This window comes from Pezoporus flaviventris, unplaced genomic scaffold, assembly GCF_033815535.1.
Source record: "Pezoporus flaviventris isolate CSIRO_AGI_PZ_B2104156 unplaced genomic scaffold, CSIRO_AGI_Pfla_v1 ptg000130l, whole genome shotgun sequence".
NCBI lineage: Eukaryota > Metazoa > Chordata > Aves > Psittaciformes > Psittacidae > Pezoporus > Pezoporus flaviventris.
In genome coordinates this window covers 2,196,020-2,220,727 of record NW_026892678.1, presented here as the reverse complement: position 1 = coordinate 2,220,727, position 24,708 = coordinate 2,196,020, and the positions used below count along the sequence as shown (strand labels likewise).

The following is a 24,708-nucleotide window of genomic DNA, read 5'->3' as shown; positions in this document are numbered from 1 at the left end:
GATCATGTGATTTCTGTGAGTGCAGACCCAAGAAAATACTCCTTTTTTTTTTTTTCCCCTTTCGTTTTATTTTTGTGAGTTATGCTAGGTTAGACAGCTAACAGAGTTAGTTTCCTGTATGTCAGTCCTAGCTGACAGCTTCAACAGTGAGGCTAGTTTAAAAAAAAAACAAGAACAAAAAACCAGTACTTGGACTCTTTGGTAGTTGGTACATGTGTGCAGTTGTATCTTCTAGGCAGTCCACATATTGGCTATTCTGCTTGAAGCTGCATAAAATAACTGCCAATAAATATTTTTTTTGCATATATGTATTCTCTTTTAAAGGGTAGTGAAGAGATCAATTTCATAGTCAGAAAAGAAAAAAGCTTTCTTTTCTGGAGTTCAGAAAACTGTATTACTGGTTGCAGATTCCATTTTCATGGACTTCAATGTCTCCTTTGTCAGTTTGACTCCTTGAATGGCTACATTGTTAATTCCATATATTGTAAAGATTAAAAGTGACTTAGAGAGACACAAAAAGCCACTGAGCATCTGCAATACTGAACTTCTAAAAGCATTTGCACAAACAACAGCCTTTGGATATGAACCCTTCTGCTAAATTATTAATAGTGAGTCTTTCTGGGGCCCTGGTTTTGGTTTGAGAGACAGTAGCAAACCAAACCAAACAACAGAAATGCCCCAGAAAGTGAACATGTATGGATTTTTCACTGTATTTCCAATTTTAAATAAGGTGCAGATAACTAGAGAATGAAACTCCACATCTTAACACCCCTGGAAGTGTTCATGGTCAGGTTGGACAGGGCTTTGAGCAACCTGGTCTAATGGAAGGCACCCACTGCCCACGGCATGGAACTAGATGAACTTTGAGCTCCCTTCCAAATGAAACTATTCTATGCTAATAGCTGATTCTACTCCTGTAGTAAAATCTCTCTTCATTTCAATATTGGCAGCTTTCCACCACTGTTTTTCAAGTTTTCTTGTACACTTATCCCATGTTTTCTTGGCAAAAGCATTAAGATCTGTTAATACAGAATGCTGCTGTAATAGCAACCATTTGTGGACAATTGCCTTGTATGGCCATGCCTGCACATGAAGTGTGAAGAATAAAGCCTTCTTTCTGAGACTTAGGACTTCTGTTTTAGAAGATGTGATTTGATTAATTGTACTCTTTCCATCACAGAAAGCCAGCTAGTGCTAGTTCAGTTTTTTGCATTACCTGAAGGCTTTTCCGCTATAATGCTTGCAAACATTTTGTAAGCTGACAGATGTGCTGTGTCACAGCTATGTGCAGAAGTGCATTACATTTGAAAAAAAAGTCAAGTGACATCTGGGCTTTTTTTTTTGTTTAAAGTCTCTTATTTACTACAGACATGTTAAGATGGGGGCAAAACTGCTGTTTGTCAGTGTTTTGTGTAGATGAAAAGTATGTGTTTTCACAACATATGTGCTGAGAGCACTCCAGGTTCTCAGTAATTTTATTGTTAGTGAAGTTCAAGACCTTACAGGGATAGGAAATTTTTGCTAAAAAAATTATATCAAAGTGTTGGAAAAGAGGGAAATTATCAAGTCATAATGTTGTCTCAGAAGTCTGTCTTTTTCTTTCCTCCATAATCTTACATAGCAATGGATAAAGAAAGTGGCAAGCCTGCCTGGCCCAAGCCATCAAGAAGATATCGGACTATTACAGGTAGAAGATATGGAAGAAGGTATGCCTATGTTGGTTTTACACCATCTTCGGATAGCCAAGTCGGAGATGAACATCAACACAATGAAGACCACAAACGATTAGAACTAGAGGATATTCAGAAAGCGAATTCTTTAGGTACGTGTGTATCTTTGTGTATGTCCATTTAATTGCAAACTGAGATACTTGGGAGTGGAGGGAAAAGGCACATGGAGGGAATGTGAAGGGAAGATGGTAGCCACTTAGCATGTGTAAAGTACAATTCATCTGGCTTCATAGAATGAAACTTACTATGAAGGCAAATTGAAGTATATCTATCTTAGGCTGTTTAGTTTTGCCTGAGGAAGGGCCTTCCTGAGGGAGTTAATTCTTTCTAACCAACCTGATAACTAAAACATTGTATAATTCAAATTATTTTTGTCTTCAGATCAAACAACAAATCACATTTACATCTAACCTGTTTGGAACTAGGCTATGAAATATTTGATATATGGACCGGGTTATTCTGTCTTGGTCAACTGTCATATAGTTAGTGGGAATTAGTTTAAGCCTATGAAACATCTTTAAAGGTTTTCTTTCCATTTGTTTATACCAGTCAGAGCAATTCCTTTATTTAATGAATATAGAATGTTAGTGTTTCCCAAAATGTCTTTTGTGTTTTCAGTGTCGAATAATAATTTTGTAGAGAAATACAAAATGGCTTATTGAATTAGACTTGGTCCCATCTCTGTCAGTGTATGAGGTTTTCTGCAAAAAAAAACCACCCAAGAACCAACCAACCAACCTCACCAAAACCAATCAAATAACAACAGCAACAAAAAAATCCAAACAAACCAAACCAACCAAACCAAAAACCAGCCAAACAGCAATCAACCCTTTTTTTTTTTTGATACAGTTTTAGATGTTCCAAAGCTGCAGGTCCTGCACTTGGGTCACAGCAACCCCATACAATACTACAGGCTTGGGGTTGCTACAGCTAGAAAGCTGCCTGGTGGAAAAGGACCTTGGGGTGTTGTTCAGCAGCCGCCTGACTATGAGATGGCAGTGCGCATCAGCATCCTGGCCTGTATCAGCAATAGTGCTGACAGCAGAACCAGGGCAATGATTGTCCCCCTATACTGGGCACTGGTGAGGCTGTACCTCTAATCCTGTGTTCAGTTCTGGGCCCCTCACTACAAGAGAGACGTTGAGGTGCTGGAGTGGGTCCAGTGAAAAGCAACAAAGCTGCTGAGGGGTCTAGAGAGCAAGTTGTGTGAGGACTGACTGAGGGGACTGGTTTAGTTTGGAGAAAAGGAGACTGAGAGGAGACCTTATGGCTCTCTACAACTGCCTAAGAGGAGGTTGTAGTGAGGTGAGCGTCAGTCTCATCTCTTGAGTAGCAAGAGGAAATGACCTCAATCTGCCCCAGGGGAGGTTTAGATTGGATATTAGGAAAAATTTCTTCACAGAGAGGGTTGTCAGGCACTGGAACAGGCTGCCCAGGGAAGTGGTTGAGTCACCATCCCTGGAGGTATTAAAATACATGTTGATGTGCACCTTGGAACACTATTTAGTGATGGATTTAGCCGTGCTAGCTCAACAGCTGGACTGGATCTTCAGGGTCTTGTCCAACCTAAATGATTCCATGATTCTATACAGTAGCATTTTTGTCCTCCTTCCTTTACAGACTTTATAAACTATTTTGTAACTGCTTTCTCCTTCTAATTTTCTGGGACTTTGTTATTTTAGGTTTGTTAGTTGTTTGTTTGGGTTTTCTTGATAATTGCATATTGCTAATGTAACTCTATCATGGCATTGATCTTTTAGGCTGTTATGTGATGTAGATAATATTGGCATGGTTTTATTTTTCTTGTCGTTTTAACATTATTGCAGTTGTTTGTTTCATACACTTTCTACACTTTCATCTAGTTAAAGATTCATTTCCTCTACAGAAGTGTTGACACTTGTGGAGATCTTCCTTCTGTTTCTCTATAATGCTACCACTTTTCTTGTTTCTCTTACTTAGAAATGAGCATGTTATTATTTTAGGGGTCACAAGAAATATGCATTTTAGAGTGTGTTATCTCCTTGTTCATATACAAAGCAACTGTATTAAGAACTCTTGAACGACTCATTTTCTACATTAAATCTAATAATAAATTGCCTTTCCTTTTATATTTTGTCCTTTTTTCATGTTATGGCTATTTTTGAGAAATGTTTTGGATTGACTTCTGTTACCTCAGCTAGGTTGCATTTTCCCTAGTGAGTAGTTATTTTTTGATGGGTGGGTACTAGCTAAAAACATGCTGTGTATTTCCTTGCTAGTTGGTGTAACATCTTATATGCATCTAAGCAACTATGGAAGATGGGTAGAAGAAGACATCCTTGGAAATATTAAAAATCTGTCTGCATTTGGTCCTTGGTAACCTGCTACAGGTGACCCTGCTTGAGCAAAAGGGGTGAACTGGATTGTCTTCAGAGGTGCCTGCCTACCAAGCTCAGCTGTTAGTAATTTTGTGAAGGAGCTTCAAGTTTTTTGTTAGATAAAATGTAATATTACAGGTATTGTTTCCTGAAAGTCAGACTTCTAGAGCTGGGAGGCATGGCTCTCATAAGAGTTCAGCCTCATAAGGGAGCCTACACATAGATTAGATATGTTAAATGAGATGTGCTTTTTCTTTTTTTTTTTTCAACCCTTGGAATTCTCATTTTACATTATTTACTACCTCCACCTGATTTTGAAATAATGTGCTAGAAAACCCCTTCAATTAACCATGCATCTCATTTTTCTTCACCTTTTCTTCACCTTCACCTTTTCTTCACCTGTAGTTAAGTCAAAATCTCTTGATGAGGTTACTCAAAATTTTAAAGTCTACATTAGTTATGCAAGCCATTGTATGTCGAAAAATTGTTTGGACTATTGCCTTGGTTAGAAGTTTGTCAATTAATTGAACTAAGCATTAAATTCATAGTAGGAGCAATATATGTATTTTTACTTTCTATAATTCTTGCTGCTGGGTTTGTTTATTGTCCATTTATGCAAGAGGTGTTCGAGTGTAATATAACCATACTGAATTTGTGATGATGGTAACTGCTAACTATATTTCCACATTCATGCCTGCAATTATTTGCTTCTTAAGAGGAGTTGCATTCACAGCTGCATGTACAAAATATAGTGCTATTAGTGTGTAATTTGTAGTAGCAAGAAATAAATTCATCTTAGTGTGGCAGGAGGCACAATTTAGCTAGTTAATGAATGGATAGTCTGATTTTTAGCTTATAGAGGGAAATGTAGATTTTTTTTTTTAATCTTGTAGTAATTTTTTCAGCTTTCCTGTTCTTATCTTAAAATTCCCCTTTATATATAAACAGTGTAAAATGCTGCTTATGTAAAAGTGTTTCCTTAACATGTGGGGTTTTTTTTTCATATCACAGGTTAAGCTGAAACTGTAGCGTTTAAGTCTACTTCTATATGCTTAGTTTATATAAATGAGAACATAAATGTATTGGTACAGAATGACTGCATCTTTGGTAAATGTTTCTCTTAATCAAATTGCACTGCAGCCCTAGTGAACTATCCTTTCTTTTTCATGAGTATTTGTTATACTTGAGAATATTTTTGTTGGTTTTGATTATTCCAATGCATTCTTTCTTACAAATTTCTGTAAAGACCCCAGTCCACCAGTTTAAAGTTTCTTCTTGTTTATTAGGTGAGCCTTTGTTAGAAAATACTGGAACTGGAGAACCTGTTTGCGCAAGTGTATCAAGTCAAACTTTGGAAGTGAACATGTCACCTTTTTCTTTATTCTCTTATGGTCTGGAAGGCAACCAAATCTCAGGGAACTTTATGAAACCTGACAAAAATTTTGAGGGCCTTGCAGAATATGCGACTGCTGGATGTAATGATTGGAATGGTCAGAATGGAATTGCTTTTGTAAACATGGACTCTTATAAGCCACATGGTGGTGCTGGAGAAGATCATACTCACGATGAATTTTCTTTGGGAACAGAAGAAGCAGTTGTGTTCCAGGAAACAAGAAATAAAATATATTCTCAGTTTGAAAAAGTCAGAGAGTCATTTACTGACTTACAGTCTCAATTGTCCGGTCTCAATCACAGTGTTACTAGAGAATGTTGTGAAGAAGCAGGACCAATGCCTTTAATGAGATATTTTAGCATAGATTCAGACTTGGCATGTCCAAACAGCAGGACATCTAAAACGTCTGATGAAGATCAAGCCATACTGAAAAGTAACCCAAGTGATACAGTTCATGAAGTACGGCAGATAAAAAGTAGAGAGAATGTTGAAATCCAAACCCCTAGAGCAATTGCTAATGAGCTACATGTCATTGATGACCAAGGAAGTTCACTTGAACTAGTAGTGAGACCTAAAATAAGAAAACAAAATACTTCAAATGAGTTGGAGAAAGAGAGGCTGCTTCTTGATGATGAGGAAGGGGAAAGTATTTCCTGGAGGAGAACTGAAACTGATGAAGTTCAGCAAGGGTGTGCTGAATGTGCCTTAAATAGCAAAGATACTAATTCTAGTATGTTCTTTGGCTCAAGAGGGCATGAAGCTCATCGAAACAACACAGAACTAAGGAAAAATGCAGCAGCTCAAGAACGAAAAAATGTTCTGGAAGATAGTACTTCTTGGGATGGGCTTGAAGACTGCAGCAGACACTTACCAATGTACCGTAAAGATGAAGACAGGTAAAATTTAAGTTTTGTTTTAGTATTGAATCTTTTGTGTACCTAATGTGCAAATCTGAATAGTTTGTTAGGAGATGGTTTGTTAGCAAACACAAGCAATTTTGGAATATGATCAGATAACAAGATGCCAGCTTTTCCTTTCAGTTTTTCTTCACCCTTCTTCAAGTCCATCTAAAGAAATGGTGATGTGCTTTCTTCTAGTAATGTAAAAAGCCTTTTCTTATGTTTAAGACCAAAGTGTCTTACCACTAAGGAAGACTACTTTTCCATTTTATTTTTGCTGAGCAGATGAAGACAGAAAAGCTTGTTCAGCATAGGTTTTGGCAGATCATGGGTCTTTGAAAGTCCCCTTCAGGACTTGTAATTTTCAGTTGTTCTTTTTGCGATCAGATGTCAATATTCTGCATTACAGCATGTTTATATTCTTATCCCCAGCCTTTTGAAAGAAACTTTTCTTCCTTGTTATATCTGAACAATAACTTCATAGGATTGCTTATAGTTCCTTTTTCTGATGATAGTCCTTTGCACTAGTGGGTGTTTCCAAAGTGACTATTATAGTTTCAGATCTGTACAAATGGCTCCAACTTGGACACCAGGGTCAGTATTCAGGCTTCTTCTATTCTGAGCTCTTTACCCAGAAGACAAATTAATTTGGATGGAATTTACATTGATTAACTTCTACTCATATAGTGCTGTGTTAAGAGCTTTTCACTGTGGATTGGAATTGGGTAACTGAGGTATTTGAGGGTAAAAACATTTCTAACATTCTGTTCATATACGTCAAATGCAGTAGTGTTGTTTTTTTGATTTTTTTTTTCCTATGTTTCTTCCAGTTTGCTTTCATCTTGCAGATTCTGTTACTGCTGCATTTTTAACATGACATGTCTTCTAGATGTTGTGGTTTTTTTGTGTGTGCTTGACATTAAGCTTCATAAGCTAACCTGCTTAGTGTAGATTGTGTTTCCACTGCTTCTATAGAGAGAACGGCATGAAAATTAGTCTACATAAACTCTTGTCCTTAAAATATCTTACAGTCCCGATTATGAAGAAACAAAATCCTTAAGGCATTGTAAAATGAGGTAGTAGACTTAATTTGGGTTTGTTTTTCTTATTCAAGAAATAGGAGGACTTGCAAATGAATCCTTTCCTTCCTTGTAAGGTTTACTTTTTGCAAGTTTTTGTTACTGTGTGATCTTTTCCATATCTGAAATGTTGCTACTACAAAATTAAAATGTAATGGAGAAAAAGGAATATATTTTACATTTATAGCATGGCAAAAAATACAGCTTGCTTGTCTGAAAGTGACTGTATTTGTCATCATGGCAGCAACTAAACCACTAAACAAGGAAAATGTGTATTCTTGAACTTAAAAAAAATAATTTCCTTTTTAAACCCTCAAAAACCTTATCCCTAGGAAGTAAATTGTCAATAATTACTCTGTACAAAGGAGCAGTATGGTTTTCCACTCTCACAAGGTAAAGTTTCATGTTTAAAGGGTTAAGCCATATCACATGCTTAAATTTACATGTATAGCTGCATAAAAAGCAGAATTAACATATGTATCAAGTTAGATCCTGCAACTCACTATTCACTTATGTCCAATTCTGGCAGAAACTCACCCTGCTGATTACTGCAGCCTGAGCCTTCACCTCACCTTTTTGCTTCAACAAGGTGCTATTATGGTGTTAGCATGTAAAACCTATGTGTGGGAAGGAGAAAATCCTGCATATTTGTTAGAACCACATATGCTCCAACTTGGAAGGGTCATCATAGGTTCCCAGAGGGTAGAGGTAGTGGGAGATGAGAATTGTATCAATTGACTTCCTCCATTTACTTTTAGATCAAAGGACAAGTACAGGCCAGTTAAGGCAGGGCAGAGACTATTCTCAGAAAACTTATGTTCAGATTCTAACTTAATCTTTTTTGCTTTTGACAAGTGACAAGTCTGTAACTCTTTAACCAGTAAGTGGTGTTCTGCGTCTCCACACAATTGGGCACAGTTAAATCATAGAATAGTTTAGGTTGAAAAAGACTTTCAGAGGTCACCTAGTCAAACTCCCCTGCAATGAACAGGGACATCTTCAATTAGATCAGATTGCCCAGAACCACATGGAGCCTTAAATGTCTCCACATGGTGCATCCACTGCTTCTCTGAGCAGCCTGTGCCAGTGTTTTGTCACCCTCAGTGTAAGAATTTTTTTCCTCAGATCCAGCCTGAATCTCCCCTATTTTAAAGCCATTATCACTTGTCCTATCACAACAGACACTGCTAAAAAGTCTCTCTCCATCTTTCTTATATGTATAAGTACTGAAAAGCCAAAAAAGGTCTCCATGGAGACTTCTCTTCTGCAAGCTGAACAGCCCTAACTCTCTCAGCCTTTCCTCATCAGAGAGGTGCTCTGTCCCTCTGATCGTTTTTGTAGCCCTCCTCTGGGCCATCTCCAACAGGTCAATGTCTTTCCTGACCTGAGGACTCCAGAGCTGGACACAGTACTGCAGGTGGTGTCTGATGAGAGTGCTGTAGAGGGGAGAATCACTTCCCTTGACCTGCTGGTCATGCTCCTTTGGATTTAGCCCAACATATGGCCAGCTTTCTGGGCTGCAAGCGCACACTGCCAAGTTATGTCCAGTCTTAAATCCACTAGTAGCCCCAAGTCCTACTCCACAGATATTCTCAATCCCTTCATCCCCAGCCTGTATTGATACCAGGGGTTGCCCTGACCCAGGTGCAGGACCTTGTACTTGGCCTTGTTGACCCTCATGCAGTTTGCATGGGTCCATGTACCTCTGGATAGCTTGCCATCCCTTGGGCATGTCAACTGCATGAAAATCTGAAGTCTGGAAACTTAAACATTCAGAGTTTTTTCTTTGTTCAGTATTAATTACTTCAGATTTATACTCCTTTCTAGTTTGAACTAGTAGCTTTGTGTCAACTTTAAAGAAGGCAAATTTGACTAATAACAAAGGAATATTATTCTAAACTAATTTGGAAATTCCTGAATTACAAAATAGAAAAAAGATTTGAATATTTGGGCTAGTCTTACAGTGCATTTAGATAACCTTTTTAAAAGATTCTAAAATGTTAGTATTCAGCTTTAGTTGGTATAATATAAGATGCATTAGACTGTATAGCACAGTTTCTTAAGATACGATGTCTACTGTAGTCCTTTTAAAAGGCCCAGAGTTAATGAATATTCTCATTTCCATAGTTGTCAAAATTGTGATAGAAAAATATATTCCTGCTTCAAATTAAAATCCTTCCATATAATCTGTGTCTTGATCTTCTTTATGCTTGTAAATCTTTGCGTATAATATGCAATTTTTCAGAAGTACTTGTAATTCATTAAATGGCAAGATTGCTTGGAATTTACTTATAACATTAGATAGGAGGGTTTCTTTAAAGTGAGTTTGTAGAGGGAGACATAAGATAGATACCAACAGTCATACTGTATTTAGCAGATTGAAAACAGCTGCAGGTGTTGTGGATTGCTGTGTAAGATGTGCTCTGATAAGTATATTTGTATATTAGTAGTTTCCTATCACTCTTTGAAAGGACATAGCTACTTGACTGTGCTTTGAATTTTGCTAGCTGTCTTCTGCCACTCAGTATTGAGTGAATCTTCTAAGCGGCATTACCAGAGGTAGCAGTAGATAAATTCATTTTTCTTGAGATTCTGCCAACATCACTGTTTTGTTTAAGCTGCCCTCAGTATGTTATTTACTGCCCTTTTGTGTGTGATGGCTGACCAAATTCTTTTTGAAAAGCTCCCTGTTTCATCTGTCCAGGCTAGTGAATTATAATTTGCAGTAAGTCATCCATTGTATCTTCGTATGATTTTTCTGTTTTAAAAAGAAGGGGCATTGTATATGACTTAAAGGCTAGAGAGTTTTTAAGTTTTCTCTGTCTGAGAGGTAAGGCTGATATGGCTTATTGTTTGTTAAGCAAGCATTGGTTTCTCAGTGTCACTGCTGCTGTTTTATCTTTGTGTGCTTGGAGAAGGACATGTAGAGTGGGTCTGGGTTTATTTTAATGAGTTATGTGCTCTGTAATGTACTCATGTACTCTGAAGATGTGGAGGGGGAAGAACAAAAAAACTTCACAAAGTGAGATGGACAGAATTCTTTCTTAACTTTTTTTTTTCAATCAGCTCTTTACATATATTTGCCTTTTAGTACATCTACAAATACTACATACTGAATTTCTCCTAGATAAAAACAGACTATATTGAGAGCAATGTTCATAGGAAGTAGGAAATCACAGAACACTTGTGTTTGTTTCCTTTTAAGCAGTGTTTAAATTCACACCCTGTTGCCTTGTTTAAATCGCAGCTCAGAATGCAGCGATGGAGAATGGTCTGCAGCTGCACCTGCATATTTTACTGCTACAGAAAAAGACCACTCAAGTGCTGAGAGCTGTGAGACTATCCCAGGCAGGGAGAAATGTGAGCCTGAAGTGCAGAGCAGCAGCAGCAGTGGTGCAGAAGAGGAGAGCAAAGACTGCTGTTCACAAGGAGGGTATGGTTTTATTAGCTAACTTCCTGTAAGTTTTGACATGTAACATGGTATCCACATGACACCATGCAGAATAACAAATTCTAAAAGTAGTTACTGTACTAGCAGTAATAATTTACCTACATGAAAATTATTTGAATGCTTATAAGTATTTCAAATCAGGAGAAAAAATGGCATGTCATGTAAATAATTCTATTTAATGAAAGATACAGAAATAATGAGAGGGCATTGACATGTAATGTTAATAGGGATAATAGACTTGATGTACTGACTTTAAAAAGCTATATTATGCCTGTTAATTGTAAAGACATACATGGTACATACCCATCTGATACTTAATACTCCTCAAAAAGCAATTGTTTATCTTTGCATTGTTGCTTCTTATATTCCATTGCTGCTCTTTATTCCTGCAGCCCCATCAGTAAGTATAGTAAAGTATACTTGAACTACTTGCTTACTGAGAACTTAATAGAATCATAGAATCACAAAATGGTTTGGGTTAGAAGGGATGCTAAACATAATCTATTTCCAAACCCTCTGCCATGGGCAGGACACCATCCACCTGACTAGGCTGCTCAAAACCCCATCTTACGAGGCCTTGGACAGTTCCAGGGGTGGGGCATCCACCACCTCTCTGGGCAACCTGTGCCAGTGTCTCACCACCCTCACAGTGAAGAATTTTTTTTTCTTAATATCTAAACTTCCCCTCTTTCAGCTTAGAGCCATTCCCCCTGGTCCTGTCAATACAGGCCATGCTAAACTGTCTCTCCCCATCTTTCTTATAGGCCCCTTTCAAGTACTGAAAGGCCACAATAAGGTCTCCCTGGAGAATTCTCTTCTCCAGGCTGAACAGCCCCAACTCTCTCAGCCTTTCCTCATCAGAAAGGTGCTCGATCCCTCTAATAGCTTCTGTGGCCCTTCTCTGGACCCTCTCCAACAGGTCCATGTCCTTATGCTGGGGGGCCCTGAAATATAAATGCAGTGCTTCACGTGGAGTCTCACCAGAATGGAGGGGTAGAATCCCCTCCCTCGACCTGCTAGCCACTCTGCTGCGGATGCAGCCCAGGACACAGTTGGTTTTCTGGTCTGTGAAGGCATACTACTGGCTCATGTCAAGCTTGTCTTCAACCAAGAGCCTGAAGTGCTTCCTCTCAGGGCTGCTCTGAATCACTTCTTTGCCCAGCCTGTGTTTGTGCCTGGGATTGCCCTGATCCAGGTGCAGGGCATTGCGCTTGGCCTTGTTGAACTTCAGGAGGTTGGCATTGGCCCACCTCTCAGGCATGTCAAGGTCCTTCTGGATTGCATCCCTTCCATCCAGCGTATCAACTGCACCATACAGGTTGGTGTCATCAGCAGATTTGCTGAGGGTGCATCAGTCCTACTGCTCATGTTGCCAACAAAGATGTTGAAAAGCATGGGTCCCAATACTGACACAAAGGGACACCACTTGTCACTGATCTCCACCTGGACATTGAGCCATTGACCACAACTCTTTGAGTGTGATCATCCAGCCAATTCCTTATCCACTGAGTGGTCCCTCTGTCAAATCCATACTTCCTCCAATATATAGACAAGGATGTTGTGTGGGGCAGTGTCAAATGCCTTGCACAAGTCCAGGTAGATGACATCAGTCACTCTTCCTTTCTTTACCTGTCAATGCCATCACCTCAAAGGCCACCAAATCTGTCAGGTATGATTTGCTCTTAGTCATTGACCAGCAACAGGATGAGGAGCAGTGTTCATAAACTAAACCACAAGAAGTTTCACCTCAACATGAGGAAGAACTTCACATTGAGGGTGGCAGAGCACTGGAACAGGCTGCCCAGGGGGGTTGTGGGTTTTCCCTCCCTGAAGGCATTGAAAACCTGCCTGAACATGTTCCTGTGTAACCTGGTGGCTCTGCCTTAGCAAGGGGTTAGATCAGATGGTCTCCAGAGGTCCCTTCCATCCCTAACAATTCTGTGATCTTATCAGACCCCATTGACTTCTGCACCTTCAGGTTCCCTAGATGATCTTGAACCTGATCTTCTCTACCATGAGCAGTTCTTCATTCTCCCAGTCCCCATCTTTGCATTCTGTGACTTTGGTGGTTTTGGTTTGTTTAGATGCTTTGTGGAAAGAAAAAGGAAAATTGATCTTTTATCCTTACTTTTTGCTTTTTATAAAGCAACAAGCAATGCCTATATGTTCTTTCTGTTTCTTCCACTCTTATGTAGATGGTACCTACTACCAAGTAGTCCAAATCGCTGGTACTGCTTTCTTTAACATTGCCTTCTCTTAAGTTTTGGAGAATTAGTGTGGCTTTATGAAGACACTATCAAAACGCATCTGTTTCAGAACAACAATTAAGCTATGTACTCTTTAGGTTTTTTTTGATGTGAACAGCCTGCAAACATACCCCTTTCTAATGTGATTCCTCTTTATTTGCCCTTTAATAAGGAAAGTGGACTTGCCGCCCTGTGGCTTTAAACATCCAGGTGATTTGTGCTCTTCTAGAAAGTACAGGAATGAGAGGAATCTTAGTCCTTATGCAAGTAGATTCTCTTGCAAATAGTATATTTTTGCATTTGGGCCAAGCTTTCCCATGAAGGCTGTTTCAGGGTGTTGAGACAGCTTTTCTTTTTAGTAGCTTTACAAACTTCTAGATGAATAAGTATCTTTAGTAACAAACTTACCAGCTCTGGCAGGGATACTGCCTGTACTAGTGAAAATGCAAATAAGGTGCTTACTGTACTACTGGCCTTGAGCATTAGACAAATAATTTCGCCATGGAATCATAGTGTTACTAGATTCTGAAACTGGAGCTGATACCATTGGGAGTTTCTTTTTTTTTTTTTACAGCAAATGCTGTATTCCTAATATGGGCCTCTGCTGTCTGGGAAACATGCATCTTCAACCCTTGCAATATGTGTAGCTTTTGTTACTTGCATGTGTTTGTAATTTCTCCTACCTCTTTAGTTTCAGCTTTGCATTTATTTATTTTAAGGCAACCCTTGTTGGAGGAAGGAGAGATTCCTCCGTTACAAAACCAGCAAGTAGAAAACATCAGTGATGTGGAAGCTAATCTACTTCATAATTTTATGTATTCTGGATTCTTCTTGTTGGCTGGAAATGACAGTCTTGAGGATGATTCCAGTGAGAGTGAAGATCTGAATTCGGACCAGAGGTATACCTTTAATAGTTTTCTGCATTAATTTCATAGGGCTTGTAGCTACTGTATCGCTTATCATGTAAGATGTCAAAGATATTCCTGGCTATCAGTATGCACATGCTTCAAAGGCTGATAAATCTGAGGTTTAAGGCTTAAGGAATTTCAAGTGCTACATGCCTTCTGATGAGAGTAAAAGGAAGTAGATTTACTAAATCAGGCTGTGAGACTCTGAGAAATTGGTGCACTAAATATTCAAGGGATTGCTCTACTTCTTCAATTAATTTTCAAGGTGGTAAGTTTGGTGCAAGTATAATGAAAGTAAAGCAACATAAATGTAGTCAGTATTCAAGTCAGTGCTATTTTATAATTGGTCTTCCCTCTTTTGCAGCTGGCATAGTTTAGATGTTATAAGCCTAATCTATTTCACTTTGAAATGCCATGTGCTTACCTAATATCATAGTTTTAAGGGCATTTTTCTATTTTCTGTCATAAGGTTACTGAAGAATATTGCAATATATTCATTACAAAAAAATCTGCAGATACCAGGAAGAAAGTGATTGGAGACACTTTCATGGCCTTATTTTAGAATAGTATAATGTGTTTAAGAGTGATCTAGACAGAATGCTTTCCAGTGAGATTTAACACTTGTTCTCTTTTTAAAAATAGTATGAACTGCAGCATAGGCATAACAGAAACACTGGTATTTTTTCCTTGTGAAGCTAAATTGTGAAAAAGCACAACAGGTATTAATACATGAAATTCCAAGCTAGAAATAAAGCATGTGTTCTTACAGCACCAGACAGCAAAGTAGCAAAGGAATTACAGAAAAGAGACAAAACTTGGTTTTTCAGTGTTGGAGGGTTAGCCTCAGGAAACTTGCTAATTACTCAAAATAGGAAGGAAGATGCTTCTCTAATAACACATTAAGTTTTGTCTGCTGACCATGTGCAGATCCACACATGACTTTTTACCTGGTTTAGGATTTGATACCTGAACATTGAAAATAGAACTCAAAGCAGCTGCCAAGCTATGAACTGTGACACAGAATGTAATAAAAATCTGAACAGTAATTGCAAAATGAGCTTAACATATGTATTAAACTTACTAGCTGAACCATATGCCCTTTTACTCTGGAGCAGTCAATGGTAAAATTTGCCATCGTATTCTCCTGAAGCCTATATTGTCTTGAGTGTGCCAGTGTACTGTGAGCTGTGAGGCAGGCTGCAGGGTGGCCTGGGAAAGTATATTTAAGAAAGGATAAACAACGCTGCACAACAGAGTAAGAGAAAGGAGTGAGGATAAGAGAAGCAACCCTGCAGATGCTAGACTGAGACGAAGGGGAGGAGTTGCTCCAGGTGCTAGAGGAGGGATTCCCCTGTAGCCCTGAGAGAAAACCACAGTGGAGCAGGTAGGTACTTGTTGAAGGAACTGTGCCTGTGGAGAACCCAAGCTATAGGAATTGGTGAAGGACTGCAGCTTGTGGGAAAGACCCATACATGAGCATGTTTATAGTGAAGGACTGCAGCCTGTGGGAGGGACCTGCGCTGGAGCAGGAGAACTGTAAGAACAAAAGAATTAAAGAGAAGAACTGCCATGAACTGGCCACAGCCCTCACTCCCTATTTATCTGCATTGCTTGGAGTGGGGAAACATGGTGGAGTCAGGAGTGAAGTGAAGGAAGGGAGGGCTAAGGGTAAGGCATTTTAATTGTTGTCTTTGTTTCTCGCCATCCAAATGTATTTTTGTTAGCAAAACCTTTTAGTTAAATTAAGGTTCCCCTTTGAGTCTGTTTTCCCTGTGATAGTGATTCACAAGTGATCTCCCTGTCTTTATCTTGACTCATGAGCTTTTAGGCCTATTTATACACCTATCCAGTTGAGGTGGGAGAGTGAGAGAGCTGCTGGATGGGCAACCAGCCTAGGTGAACCAAATACAACCAACTCATGTGAGTGTAAGATCACAGTTGTTAATCGGTGATGTGCAGTGATTTGATGTATCCAGCCCTCGTGTTGTTACTATTTGCTTTTAAATGACCATGATTCCCAACTCCTGTTTTTCAGACCACGTAGCGAGTCTGGTAATGGCCTAGGAGTTGCTCAAGCCGCTTCTAATGTGTACTCTATCACATTTGAGTCACTAGAAGAACGCTTACAAGAAGCTATGGAGGTATTAAAATATTTTTGGTGATATTATATTAGTGATGTTGAATCATTTTTTAGCATAATCTGAAAATTGGGAGAATTGGGGAAGAATTACTTTCCTGCTTTAGCTTGAAGTTTCAGGTCTGCAAGGTTGAAAATAAGCGTTAGAGATTCTTCTAAAGCATATAGTGCAAGAAGTCATTCATTGGTGCTGCTCCTTTTAGAATAGATATTTATTTCCTCTTGCAGGAAAAAAGATATTGATTTCTATCATGTAGATTTCTAACATGTAATTTAAATTATTCTAGGAATGTTTTCAAATTCCCTTCATAACAAAGAAAAGTTCTTACCTGTATCTGTGCCTATGAGTTGTCCCAGCTTTATTTTATTACAAGAGTACAACTGGATGTCTCATGTTTTTATTCCTCAGTTGACAACTTTTCTGTTTGACTGTCTTGACTCCATGTGGTTTAAATTAAAAATAAAAACAAACAAAAAAACGGAACCAAACAAAACAAAAACAAATGTAAAAAACCCCAACCAGAAGCAAAGAAACCTTTCATCTTTACCTTGTTCTACTCATTTCATCTATCTAACTTTGGATGAACCAGAGCATTTTGTCTTTTCTGTGTTACATGACATTGGTTACTGTCAGAGTGAATACAAAGCTAGCTGAAATTCAGTTTGCAGTATGACTATTCTTGCACTGCCAGAAATCTCCCCTGCTGGGTATTTTGTCAAAATAAGAGTTGAATGATGTATAGACTTATAATATGGTGTTACAGCAGTCAAAGTAAAAGTTGTGTATGACATAAATTTAGGGGCAGTTTGACTACTAGCTCTTGGTTAAAAGGGGTGAACAGGGCAGACTGTATGTCATAGTATGCTTGAAGACAAAATACCGAGGATGCTTTAAAGTGCTTTCTAAAGCTGACTGTCAGGGGAACAATCATAGAGTTTTATTATTTTTTTTCCTTCCATGGATATGTGCACAATCAGTGGTTTTGTGAATAAACTTCATGGGGATTTTCAAGGGGTGGAAAGGTTGCTCCCTGAAGCTGGCAGTCATTCAGTTTCCAGGTATTGTTCATCCCCCAACTTTATGTAGGAGGTCAGTGTTATTCATGGTCAAGTACCACAGGGTCTTCAGCTGTGTAGGATCTTGTTAGCATAACTCATCTGGAGACACTTCAGAACTGCTTATTAATATGTAGGAGGTCTGTTAATGTCATTACTATAAAAGCAGTATTTTGAAGTTGTGTAGAGAAAATTCCTTGTCTCTTTCATAGCTGCTGGTTCTCACTACATCAAAAAGCATCAGAACTACAGAAGCATTTGATCTCCTTTGCACCAAAGCAAGAGGATCTCTGTAGAGAGGCACAACTGATCTGATCTTTTTTTTTGTCTTGTTTCCATGTTAACACTTGAAGAGGAGACTGAGTTGTTACAGCTCTGAAATTTTCTTTCTTACTACCATGTAACAATGGTTTTTCTAGTTACTTTGTCAGATGAAACATTCACCCTCTTGTGAGGTTGACCTGTAAAAGCAATCCTGGGTGCCTATGTGCATGACTCACTGAGAAGATGTTGCAATTATGTTAGTGTTACCAGGAACAGTGTCACTGAACACACCTGGCAAGTGGGTAGATGACTAGAAAGGTAGTTGTGCTCTGGTATCTGTTGAACAGGTCACTGTGGCTGTTGGGCAAGAGGTAAAGCAAATTTTCTGAAGTATTATTTGTGCTTGAATTATCACTTACGTGTCTGAAACCTTATGGTGGTCATAGAAGTCTGGCATAATTTGAATTAGTCAGCAGAAAATGGTGGCTGTGTAATAAAAGGAATCACTGTATTGACTAACTAAATGGTCAACACAGGTTTTGAGTAAAAATTATCAATATTTCTTCCAAATCTCAAGCATAATATATAAAGCACCATTCCTCCTAGTATGAAAATGCTTACTAAAATTTTTCAGAAAATAAAAGCAAGGATTACACAAAAACTATACAACATATCTGTTGGGCAATACAGCAAATATTTTGGGAAGTGGAGAGAAAGAAAGCAAAAAAGGCTCTGTAATGTCTTAATTCTAATTACTTGCTGAATTAGTTTTAATTATTTGATGAGATCCTATCTTTTAATGTCCAGATAAGATCTAGATATGTTTTCTGCTTTCTAGAAAGTAAGACTTGCAAACAGCTAGTCCGGTGTCCTCTTTTAATGAAATATGAGCTGACCCTGTCACTGACTTGATTGACATAGACTAGAAACTTGTGCTCCTGGAAGGACATTAAGTACAGCTTTTAAACACAACTTTTCTGGTTATCAGAAAACTGTAGATGAAGATGTAGAAGTGTTCCACAAATTTAAAAATGTAATATCTTTCACTGAAAAAGTAAGTATCTTACAGTGTTACAAAGCCTTTTTCTGAACTTCAGTACTGCGGTCACAGTGCTTGCTCAGAAATCCAAAATGTGGCTTACAGCATTTTCAGGGTAAAAAAACCCCAAACCAAACAACTCTTTAAAAAAACAAAACAAAAACAAGCAAACAAAAACTAAACCAAAAAAACAAACAAAAAAAACAACCCAAAACGCAACTGTTTCTTTTGTGATAGAAAGAGCAAACTGAACTATCTTTTCAAGTCTGGGTGAAGAGATTGCTGCAAATGTCTTTACTTTCTTCTAGAAAATGCAATTTCTGATTTTCTATTTATAGGGTTTATGGAAAATGTAATATGACAGTTTTTGTTGGTAGTTTATCACAACTCTATGTATGTATCATGTAGAGTTAGAGATCACTGTGAGGGGCATCTTAGTAACTAAGTTCAAGGTGATCAGGCTTGATCACTCTTTGAGGGAAGTAAGAATTGGAGGTAGTTTTTTTTCTTCCTCGTGATTGGCATTTTATGTTCCTCATCTCTCTCTCCAAACATAAAGTGATTTCATCTATTCTTGACATCTTTCATGTTATTTTTGGGATCAGGACTTGTTATGCTTTTGCTAGGCATTTTTCTGCAGTATGATTAGATTTCATCAGATACCTTTTCTGATTGTTCTACAATTTTATTTCTCACCTTCCGGATCTTGCTTGCTTGCAGGTTTTCTTTCCCTGATTACACTGAAACTGGTTTGCCACCTTGCAGTTACATAGTACCTGTATATTTATACTCAGCTTTCTAACAGGCTACTTGCTGCTGGTGATGCGATCTCGGCAGTATTTAGATCTGGCTTTAGGGCAAACAGCTATTTCTTAAACCTTTATTATCTAATTCTGCCTATGGGTGTAACAGACCTCTGCTTTTGCTTCATAAAGTTGAAGTCGTAAACCTGTTAGAAAGTATTTTTGCACCAGAGATTTTGTAATAGAGAATTCTGAGCTTTTACTAACTTGAAGTAGTATTCTAATTCAGTGAACAGGTTGGGTTAAGTTTAATTATAACATCACTAGTAATCTAATGACTGTAAATTTATTCAACCTCTTAATGATTTATTTAATCTGCATGCTTCAGTGTCAAATTCTTTTAGCTAAAATAGCGGATTCATGAACCAGATCTTTTTCACCTATAACAATGTAGTTTATTATGACAGCCTATAGCTCAAACTTTTCTGAAAATTGCTCTGTCCAGCAAGCTCATGTAGTGTAGCTGTGAAACACTTAAAGGATGTGATGTAATGCATCCAGAATTCAAGTATATCTTAACTGGGGAGGAGGGGAGGGAGGAGGATCAGTTAATTGTGACACTTGAAGGAGAAAAGTAATGAACGTATAAAATAGGGTTTTTTTTGTAAATAGGAAAAAAAAAGTGCTCTATGAGATTCTGCGATCCTAAAATAACCTGTATGTGTGATTTATATTTGTTTCCATTTGTTTTAAAGAAATTACTTAGCTGGGAGTATTTAGTTCATTAGTAGTATAGAGCAGGAGCATCAGAACTTCATTTATGAATATTTCTTGTACCAACTCAAAGACATGAGGAGTTGTATGCTATGGCACTCCTGGTTTTAGCAGTGTCTGACATTTAGTTTTTGATACATGGAGCAGTAAGTAGTTGCATAAGTGATAAGAGGAAGAAAATAAAGGTATCTTTGAAGTTATTCATTTATCTTATAAAAGCTGTAAAATGGCTGCTTTCGAAGATGTGATGTGGATCAGTCATTGTGGGGCTGTGATGTCTCTTTATTGTAGCTTTCAAAAGCAAACAATACAATGATTTTGTTAATTGGTTTCTGGTTTTGAATGCTAATATATAGACAGAGAAGTTTGACACATAGGTAACACTGCTTCCTTCTGCCTGGATCTTAACCTAACTTTTCCTGCTGTAGTAGGCAACCTAATTACAAGTACCTACACCTTATTCTCAGACCACTGCCACTGTAGCAAAATACCGCAGGAAATTTTAAAATCATCTTAATGTTAGTCAGGCAGTATTGTCTGCTGTAGCAGAAGTGAATGTTTTTAAACTGTTAAATTGGAGGAGTGTAACTGTTTTGCATTGTAAAATGCACTAGGGATAACTGTCCCAGGATTTTCTTTTAATTAGCAGATTTCTAAATAAGTATGTGTGGCAGTAGGAGCTGTACATATTTGTCTTGTTAGCTCAATCTCTCTCTGCCTGCTACAAACATTTGACTGTATGTGTAAACATGCTAGTTTAGATCTGTGGTAGGATGGTTGCCTGAGCTACTTTGCCACTGTGATAAAAGTGCAGGCATGTTTTCAGTCTACAGGTCTTGTAACTTTCTCTGAAGCTTAAGACGAGGCATTACTGAAGGTGTTTGTATTATCTGATCTTTCTCTAGTATATTTTGGGGTTTTAGTTAAGTGTACCCCCCACATAACAAAAATGTTAGGTTATCTTAAACATCATACCAAGGGAATTTTGTGGCCATTAGAATAAATAATTTTCATGTTGATCAGAGCAGTATTTGTACTTGAGGAGTGTGACTGATTCATTCAGGATATGAACTAAATGTTTCTGTGTTCTTGGCTCTTCAGTTTCAGCTTGTTATGCTGTTGGCACAGGTATATCTAGTACATTCTGTAATGAATGTAACCAATATGAGTTCTGTTGCATTTCTTTCTACTGGAGGTCCTTAGTGTCTTAGGTAGTCGAATGTATGATGTTTACATCAAATCTGCCTGCTGCAGCATACGAGTCTTAAAAATGATTCATTTCAGAGGGCTGTGTCTCTTAAGTCATTATACAGATGAGGAACATATATGTGGATCCTGTTTTGGTGCCTTTTTTTTTTTCTTCTCTGAAAGCTTGCATTGGTCATATAGCTGAGGTACTTCATATTTTTGCTTGCACCTGAGTGATTTGATAGGTGAAGCCAGGAAACACACTGATGTGGCTTTTATTCTCAGAAAGTAATGACAGTTTTGTGTTAGCAAGTTTTATTACGTTTTTGACTTGCTACCATTTCTGAAATTTTATAAAAGGACCAAATGTTCATTAGAGAGTTCTGACTCTGTCCTGATACTTTATGAAGGCTTAAAAACCAAGCTATTACTTTTTTGACCTTCACTTTAATCTCATTCATTATGAAAATAGAAATGATGTAGTGGCTAGTGTGACAGACATAACTTCTATTTAAGAAAGTAGTAGTATTGGAACTGGATTCCTTTTCCTGCTTTTTCTTTATATGGAATGTTACATTTGTGAGTAAAAAAAAAACTTAGTTTCTGCTCACTTTTTTCAGAATGCTCTGGCACACTTGGGGCTTCTTGGATTTGAGGTTGACGAGGCTCATCCACCAGCTACTAAAGAAATGATAGATTCTCTGCCACAGGTTGTCATCACAAATGACCAAGATGGTATGGAAAAGTAATTAAGAATTAATTTCCATGAAGTTTACAAGAACAAATTTAGCTTTCTGAAATATCATAGGCACAGTTTCTAAACAGACTATGCAGCTGGCAATACTGGCCTAAGAGCTTTTGAATCTAGAATCAGACTTAATATAGCTTGGAAAAGTAATTAACTGGAGTAAGAGTAATTATATTTTTTAATCATTAGGGATACTGTTGATTATATGTATTATCTTAGATGTAAACCAAGATAATACTAATTTTTGATTTATTTATTTTTTATCATGAGTTTAGGTCAAGAGCAACGTTGTATTATCTGTTGCTGTGAATATGTGGAAAACGAAATCATAACAGAGCTACCCTGTCATCATTTGTTTCACAGAACTTGTGTAACTCTGTGGTTAAAGGAAGTAAGTACTACAGGATTGATGGAGGGTTGGTGGGTTTTTTGAGTATTTGCATTCTTTTGTGGAGAACAATTTAAATTTCTGAAATGTGGGATGAAATACAAAGAACTGTGGAACTGAATTCTAGTGCAAGTGAGGAAAGCAATATATCTGTACTCAGCTGAAGGGCAATTTCTTGAACAGAAGGGGTATTTTTGTGAAGAAAAGCATGATCTGCTTTTATTAAGTATAAGTGGCTTAGTTATAACTCATTTTGATACAAGAAAAGCTTTCTTTACTGTACTCATATCTTGAAGTAAAGAAGATTGCTTGCTTTTCTCTGAGAAGAGTCAAGGATCTGTTCCCTTGCCAGAATATCAGGACCCTTTTCTAGTGACGGTTAAGGTTGGTGGGAAGAATAGTGGCATGCATGTAGATTAATTTTAAAAAAATTGTTTGGTAAGTCTATGTTGTATTGGATTTCATTTTCATCATCTGTAGTCAGTTTTCCTTCCAAGTGTTTTACGAAGCTTACGTCATGTTGAGGCTATACTAAAATAACTGCAATTAATGAACTGGTATTTTCCTTGCACTTGCACTCGCCTTTACACCATATAAGCCCTGAACTTCCTAGTTGTCAGTGAGCCTACAGTGTAACACATTGTTTCCTCAAGAGGTACAAGAGAGATTAATTGACTCAGACTATGGAGATCAGATTAGAACGCCTCTAGTGCAGGTTGTTGTTGGGTTTGTAATTTTTTAACTTTATAGTTTTAAAAAAGGTTTATTACCATTTTAACATTGCTTTTATTATATGTTCTGCCTTTTTCTGCAGTCACAGTAAACTGCTCTTGCTGAAAACTAGGACAAAATACTTCCTGTTAGATGTGGGCTAATTTATTTTTAATCCTTGCCTTGAAAAAAATTCTCACCTGTAAAATCAGTTCTTTGAAGATGACCTTGCAGGGAACCTGATGTGTCTGCTGTGCAACTGGTGTAAAAGCAAAATGAAGCTTTCTTCTCAGATTTTTAGCTGTCTTTTAGCTCCAGGTAGCTATCCAGTCAAATTTGACTTTGAGGCAGTGCTGTTGGGAAGACATTAAAGACTCCATAAACAATGACCTTCAGCTTTTCAATAGAATTGTATGCAAATTGCAAATGACCTGAATTTTTTTTCTCTCTCCCTGTAGTCAGGAACGTGCCCGGTTTGTCGTCGTGTGCTTGCACGTGTGCCTCCTGAAACAGCTGCTGCCACTGTTTCTTTCCTACCTGATCATGACTTGGCATCTTCTGCTCACAGCATTACCGGAACTACAAACTAGGACCTGAACTTAAATTGCTGCCACCAAAAATAAAAATGTAAATTTTCCTGTTTAATTACAATGTGAATAAATTGTGTATAAAATACTATATTTAAAGTACTATCTATATTCTAGTTTAGAAAAAGGGTAAAAGACTTTTTCTGAACTCTTTAGGCTTACAATGATAGCTTAATTTTTCAAACTGCAAGTTAGAAGAACGTGTGGCAGCCTTGTTAGAGCAGAATATTCCTGGTAACTGCAATGTCTAAATCTTGTATTATGGTAACTTTACTCCTGAATGTGGCACTTTGTTCAAGTTCTTGCAGCTGCAGTGCAGTTGCATCTTATTAATGGTATGCTTACTGGGTTTTCACAATAAAGTGCAATTGATCTCATATTTGTGTCAAATGCAAAGATGTTTTGTGATACCGGCAGTGGTAGAATTTGATTTCATTGCACAGTGGGCAACTCTCCTACCTCTCTTTTCTTCCTGTCCTTTCTGAATAGTTTATAGCCGTCCATCACAGGATCCCAATCATTGGGTTCATTGAATCATAGAATCACAGACTCATTTGGTTTAGAAAGGACCTTAAGAATATCTAATTCTAACCCCCTCTTCCAGGGGCACAGACTCCTCACCCTAGACCATGATTTTGTTAATAATTGTGATAGTGATTTAATAAGATTCAGTGGTGAGGTATACTTGAATATTTGCTGCATAGAGGGCAGGGTCAGTCAAAACTGTCAGGGAAACTCTGAGTCACAAGGTTCATAAAGAAACCCCTTGCTTTCTAAACTCCTTCTTAAAGAGGAGTCTAGGTGTGGCTGGATCCAAATGTAGTCTCAGAGGTCAAAGGTTTACGTCTAAAGGATTATATATGTACAATCAATCCTTTATGTCACTTGGCTAATATTTGAAAGTTGAGCATGTTATTAATCACTTACTGAGAATATGTGACTGCAAGGGCAAGGAATCTCCCAGCCTCAAGGAGTAACTTTGGGAGACATCCTTACTCAAGGGGAGAGCC

The 24,708-nt window shown here is 37.8% G+C and overlaps 1 protein-coding gene across 1 annotated transcript; it reads left to right on the top strand.

The window, feature by feature from the left end:
• The first annotated feature begins 1,597 nt into the window (after window positions 1–1,597).
• On the top strand, window positions 1,598–24,075 carry PJA2 (praja ring finger ubiquitin ligase 2). The gene is made up of 8 exons (XM_061478710.1): window positions 1,598–1,828; window positions 5,341–6,376; window positions 10,706–10,891; window positions 13,875–14,054; window positions 16,099–16,204; window positions 21,885–21,999; window positions 22,288–22,403; window positions 23,570–24,075. Exons 1-8 carry the CDS (start codon window positions 1,624–1,626, stop codon window positions 23,699–23,701), a joined length of 2,076 nt encoding a protein of 691 aa, XP_061334694.1. The 5' UTR covers window positions 1,598–1,623; the 3' UTR covers window positions 23,702–24,075.
• The last annotated feature ends 633 nt before the right edge of the window (window positions 24,076–24,708 follow it).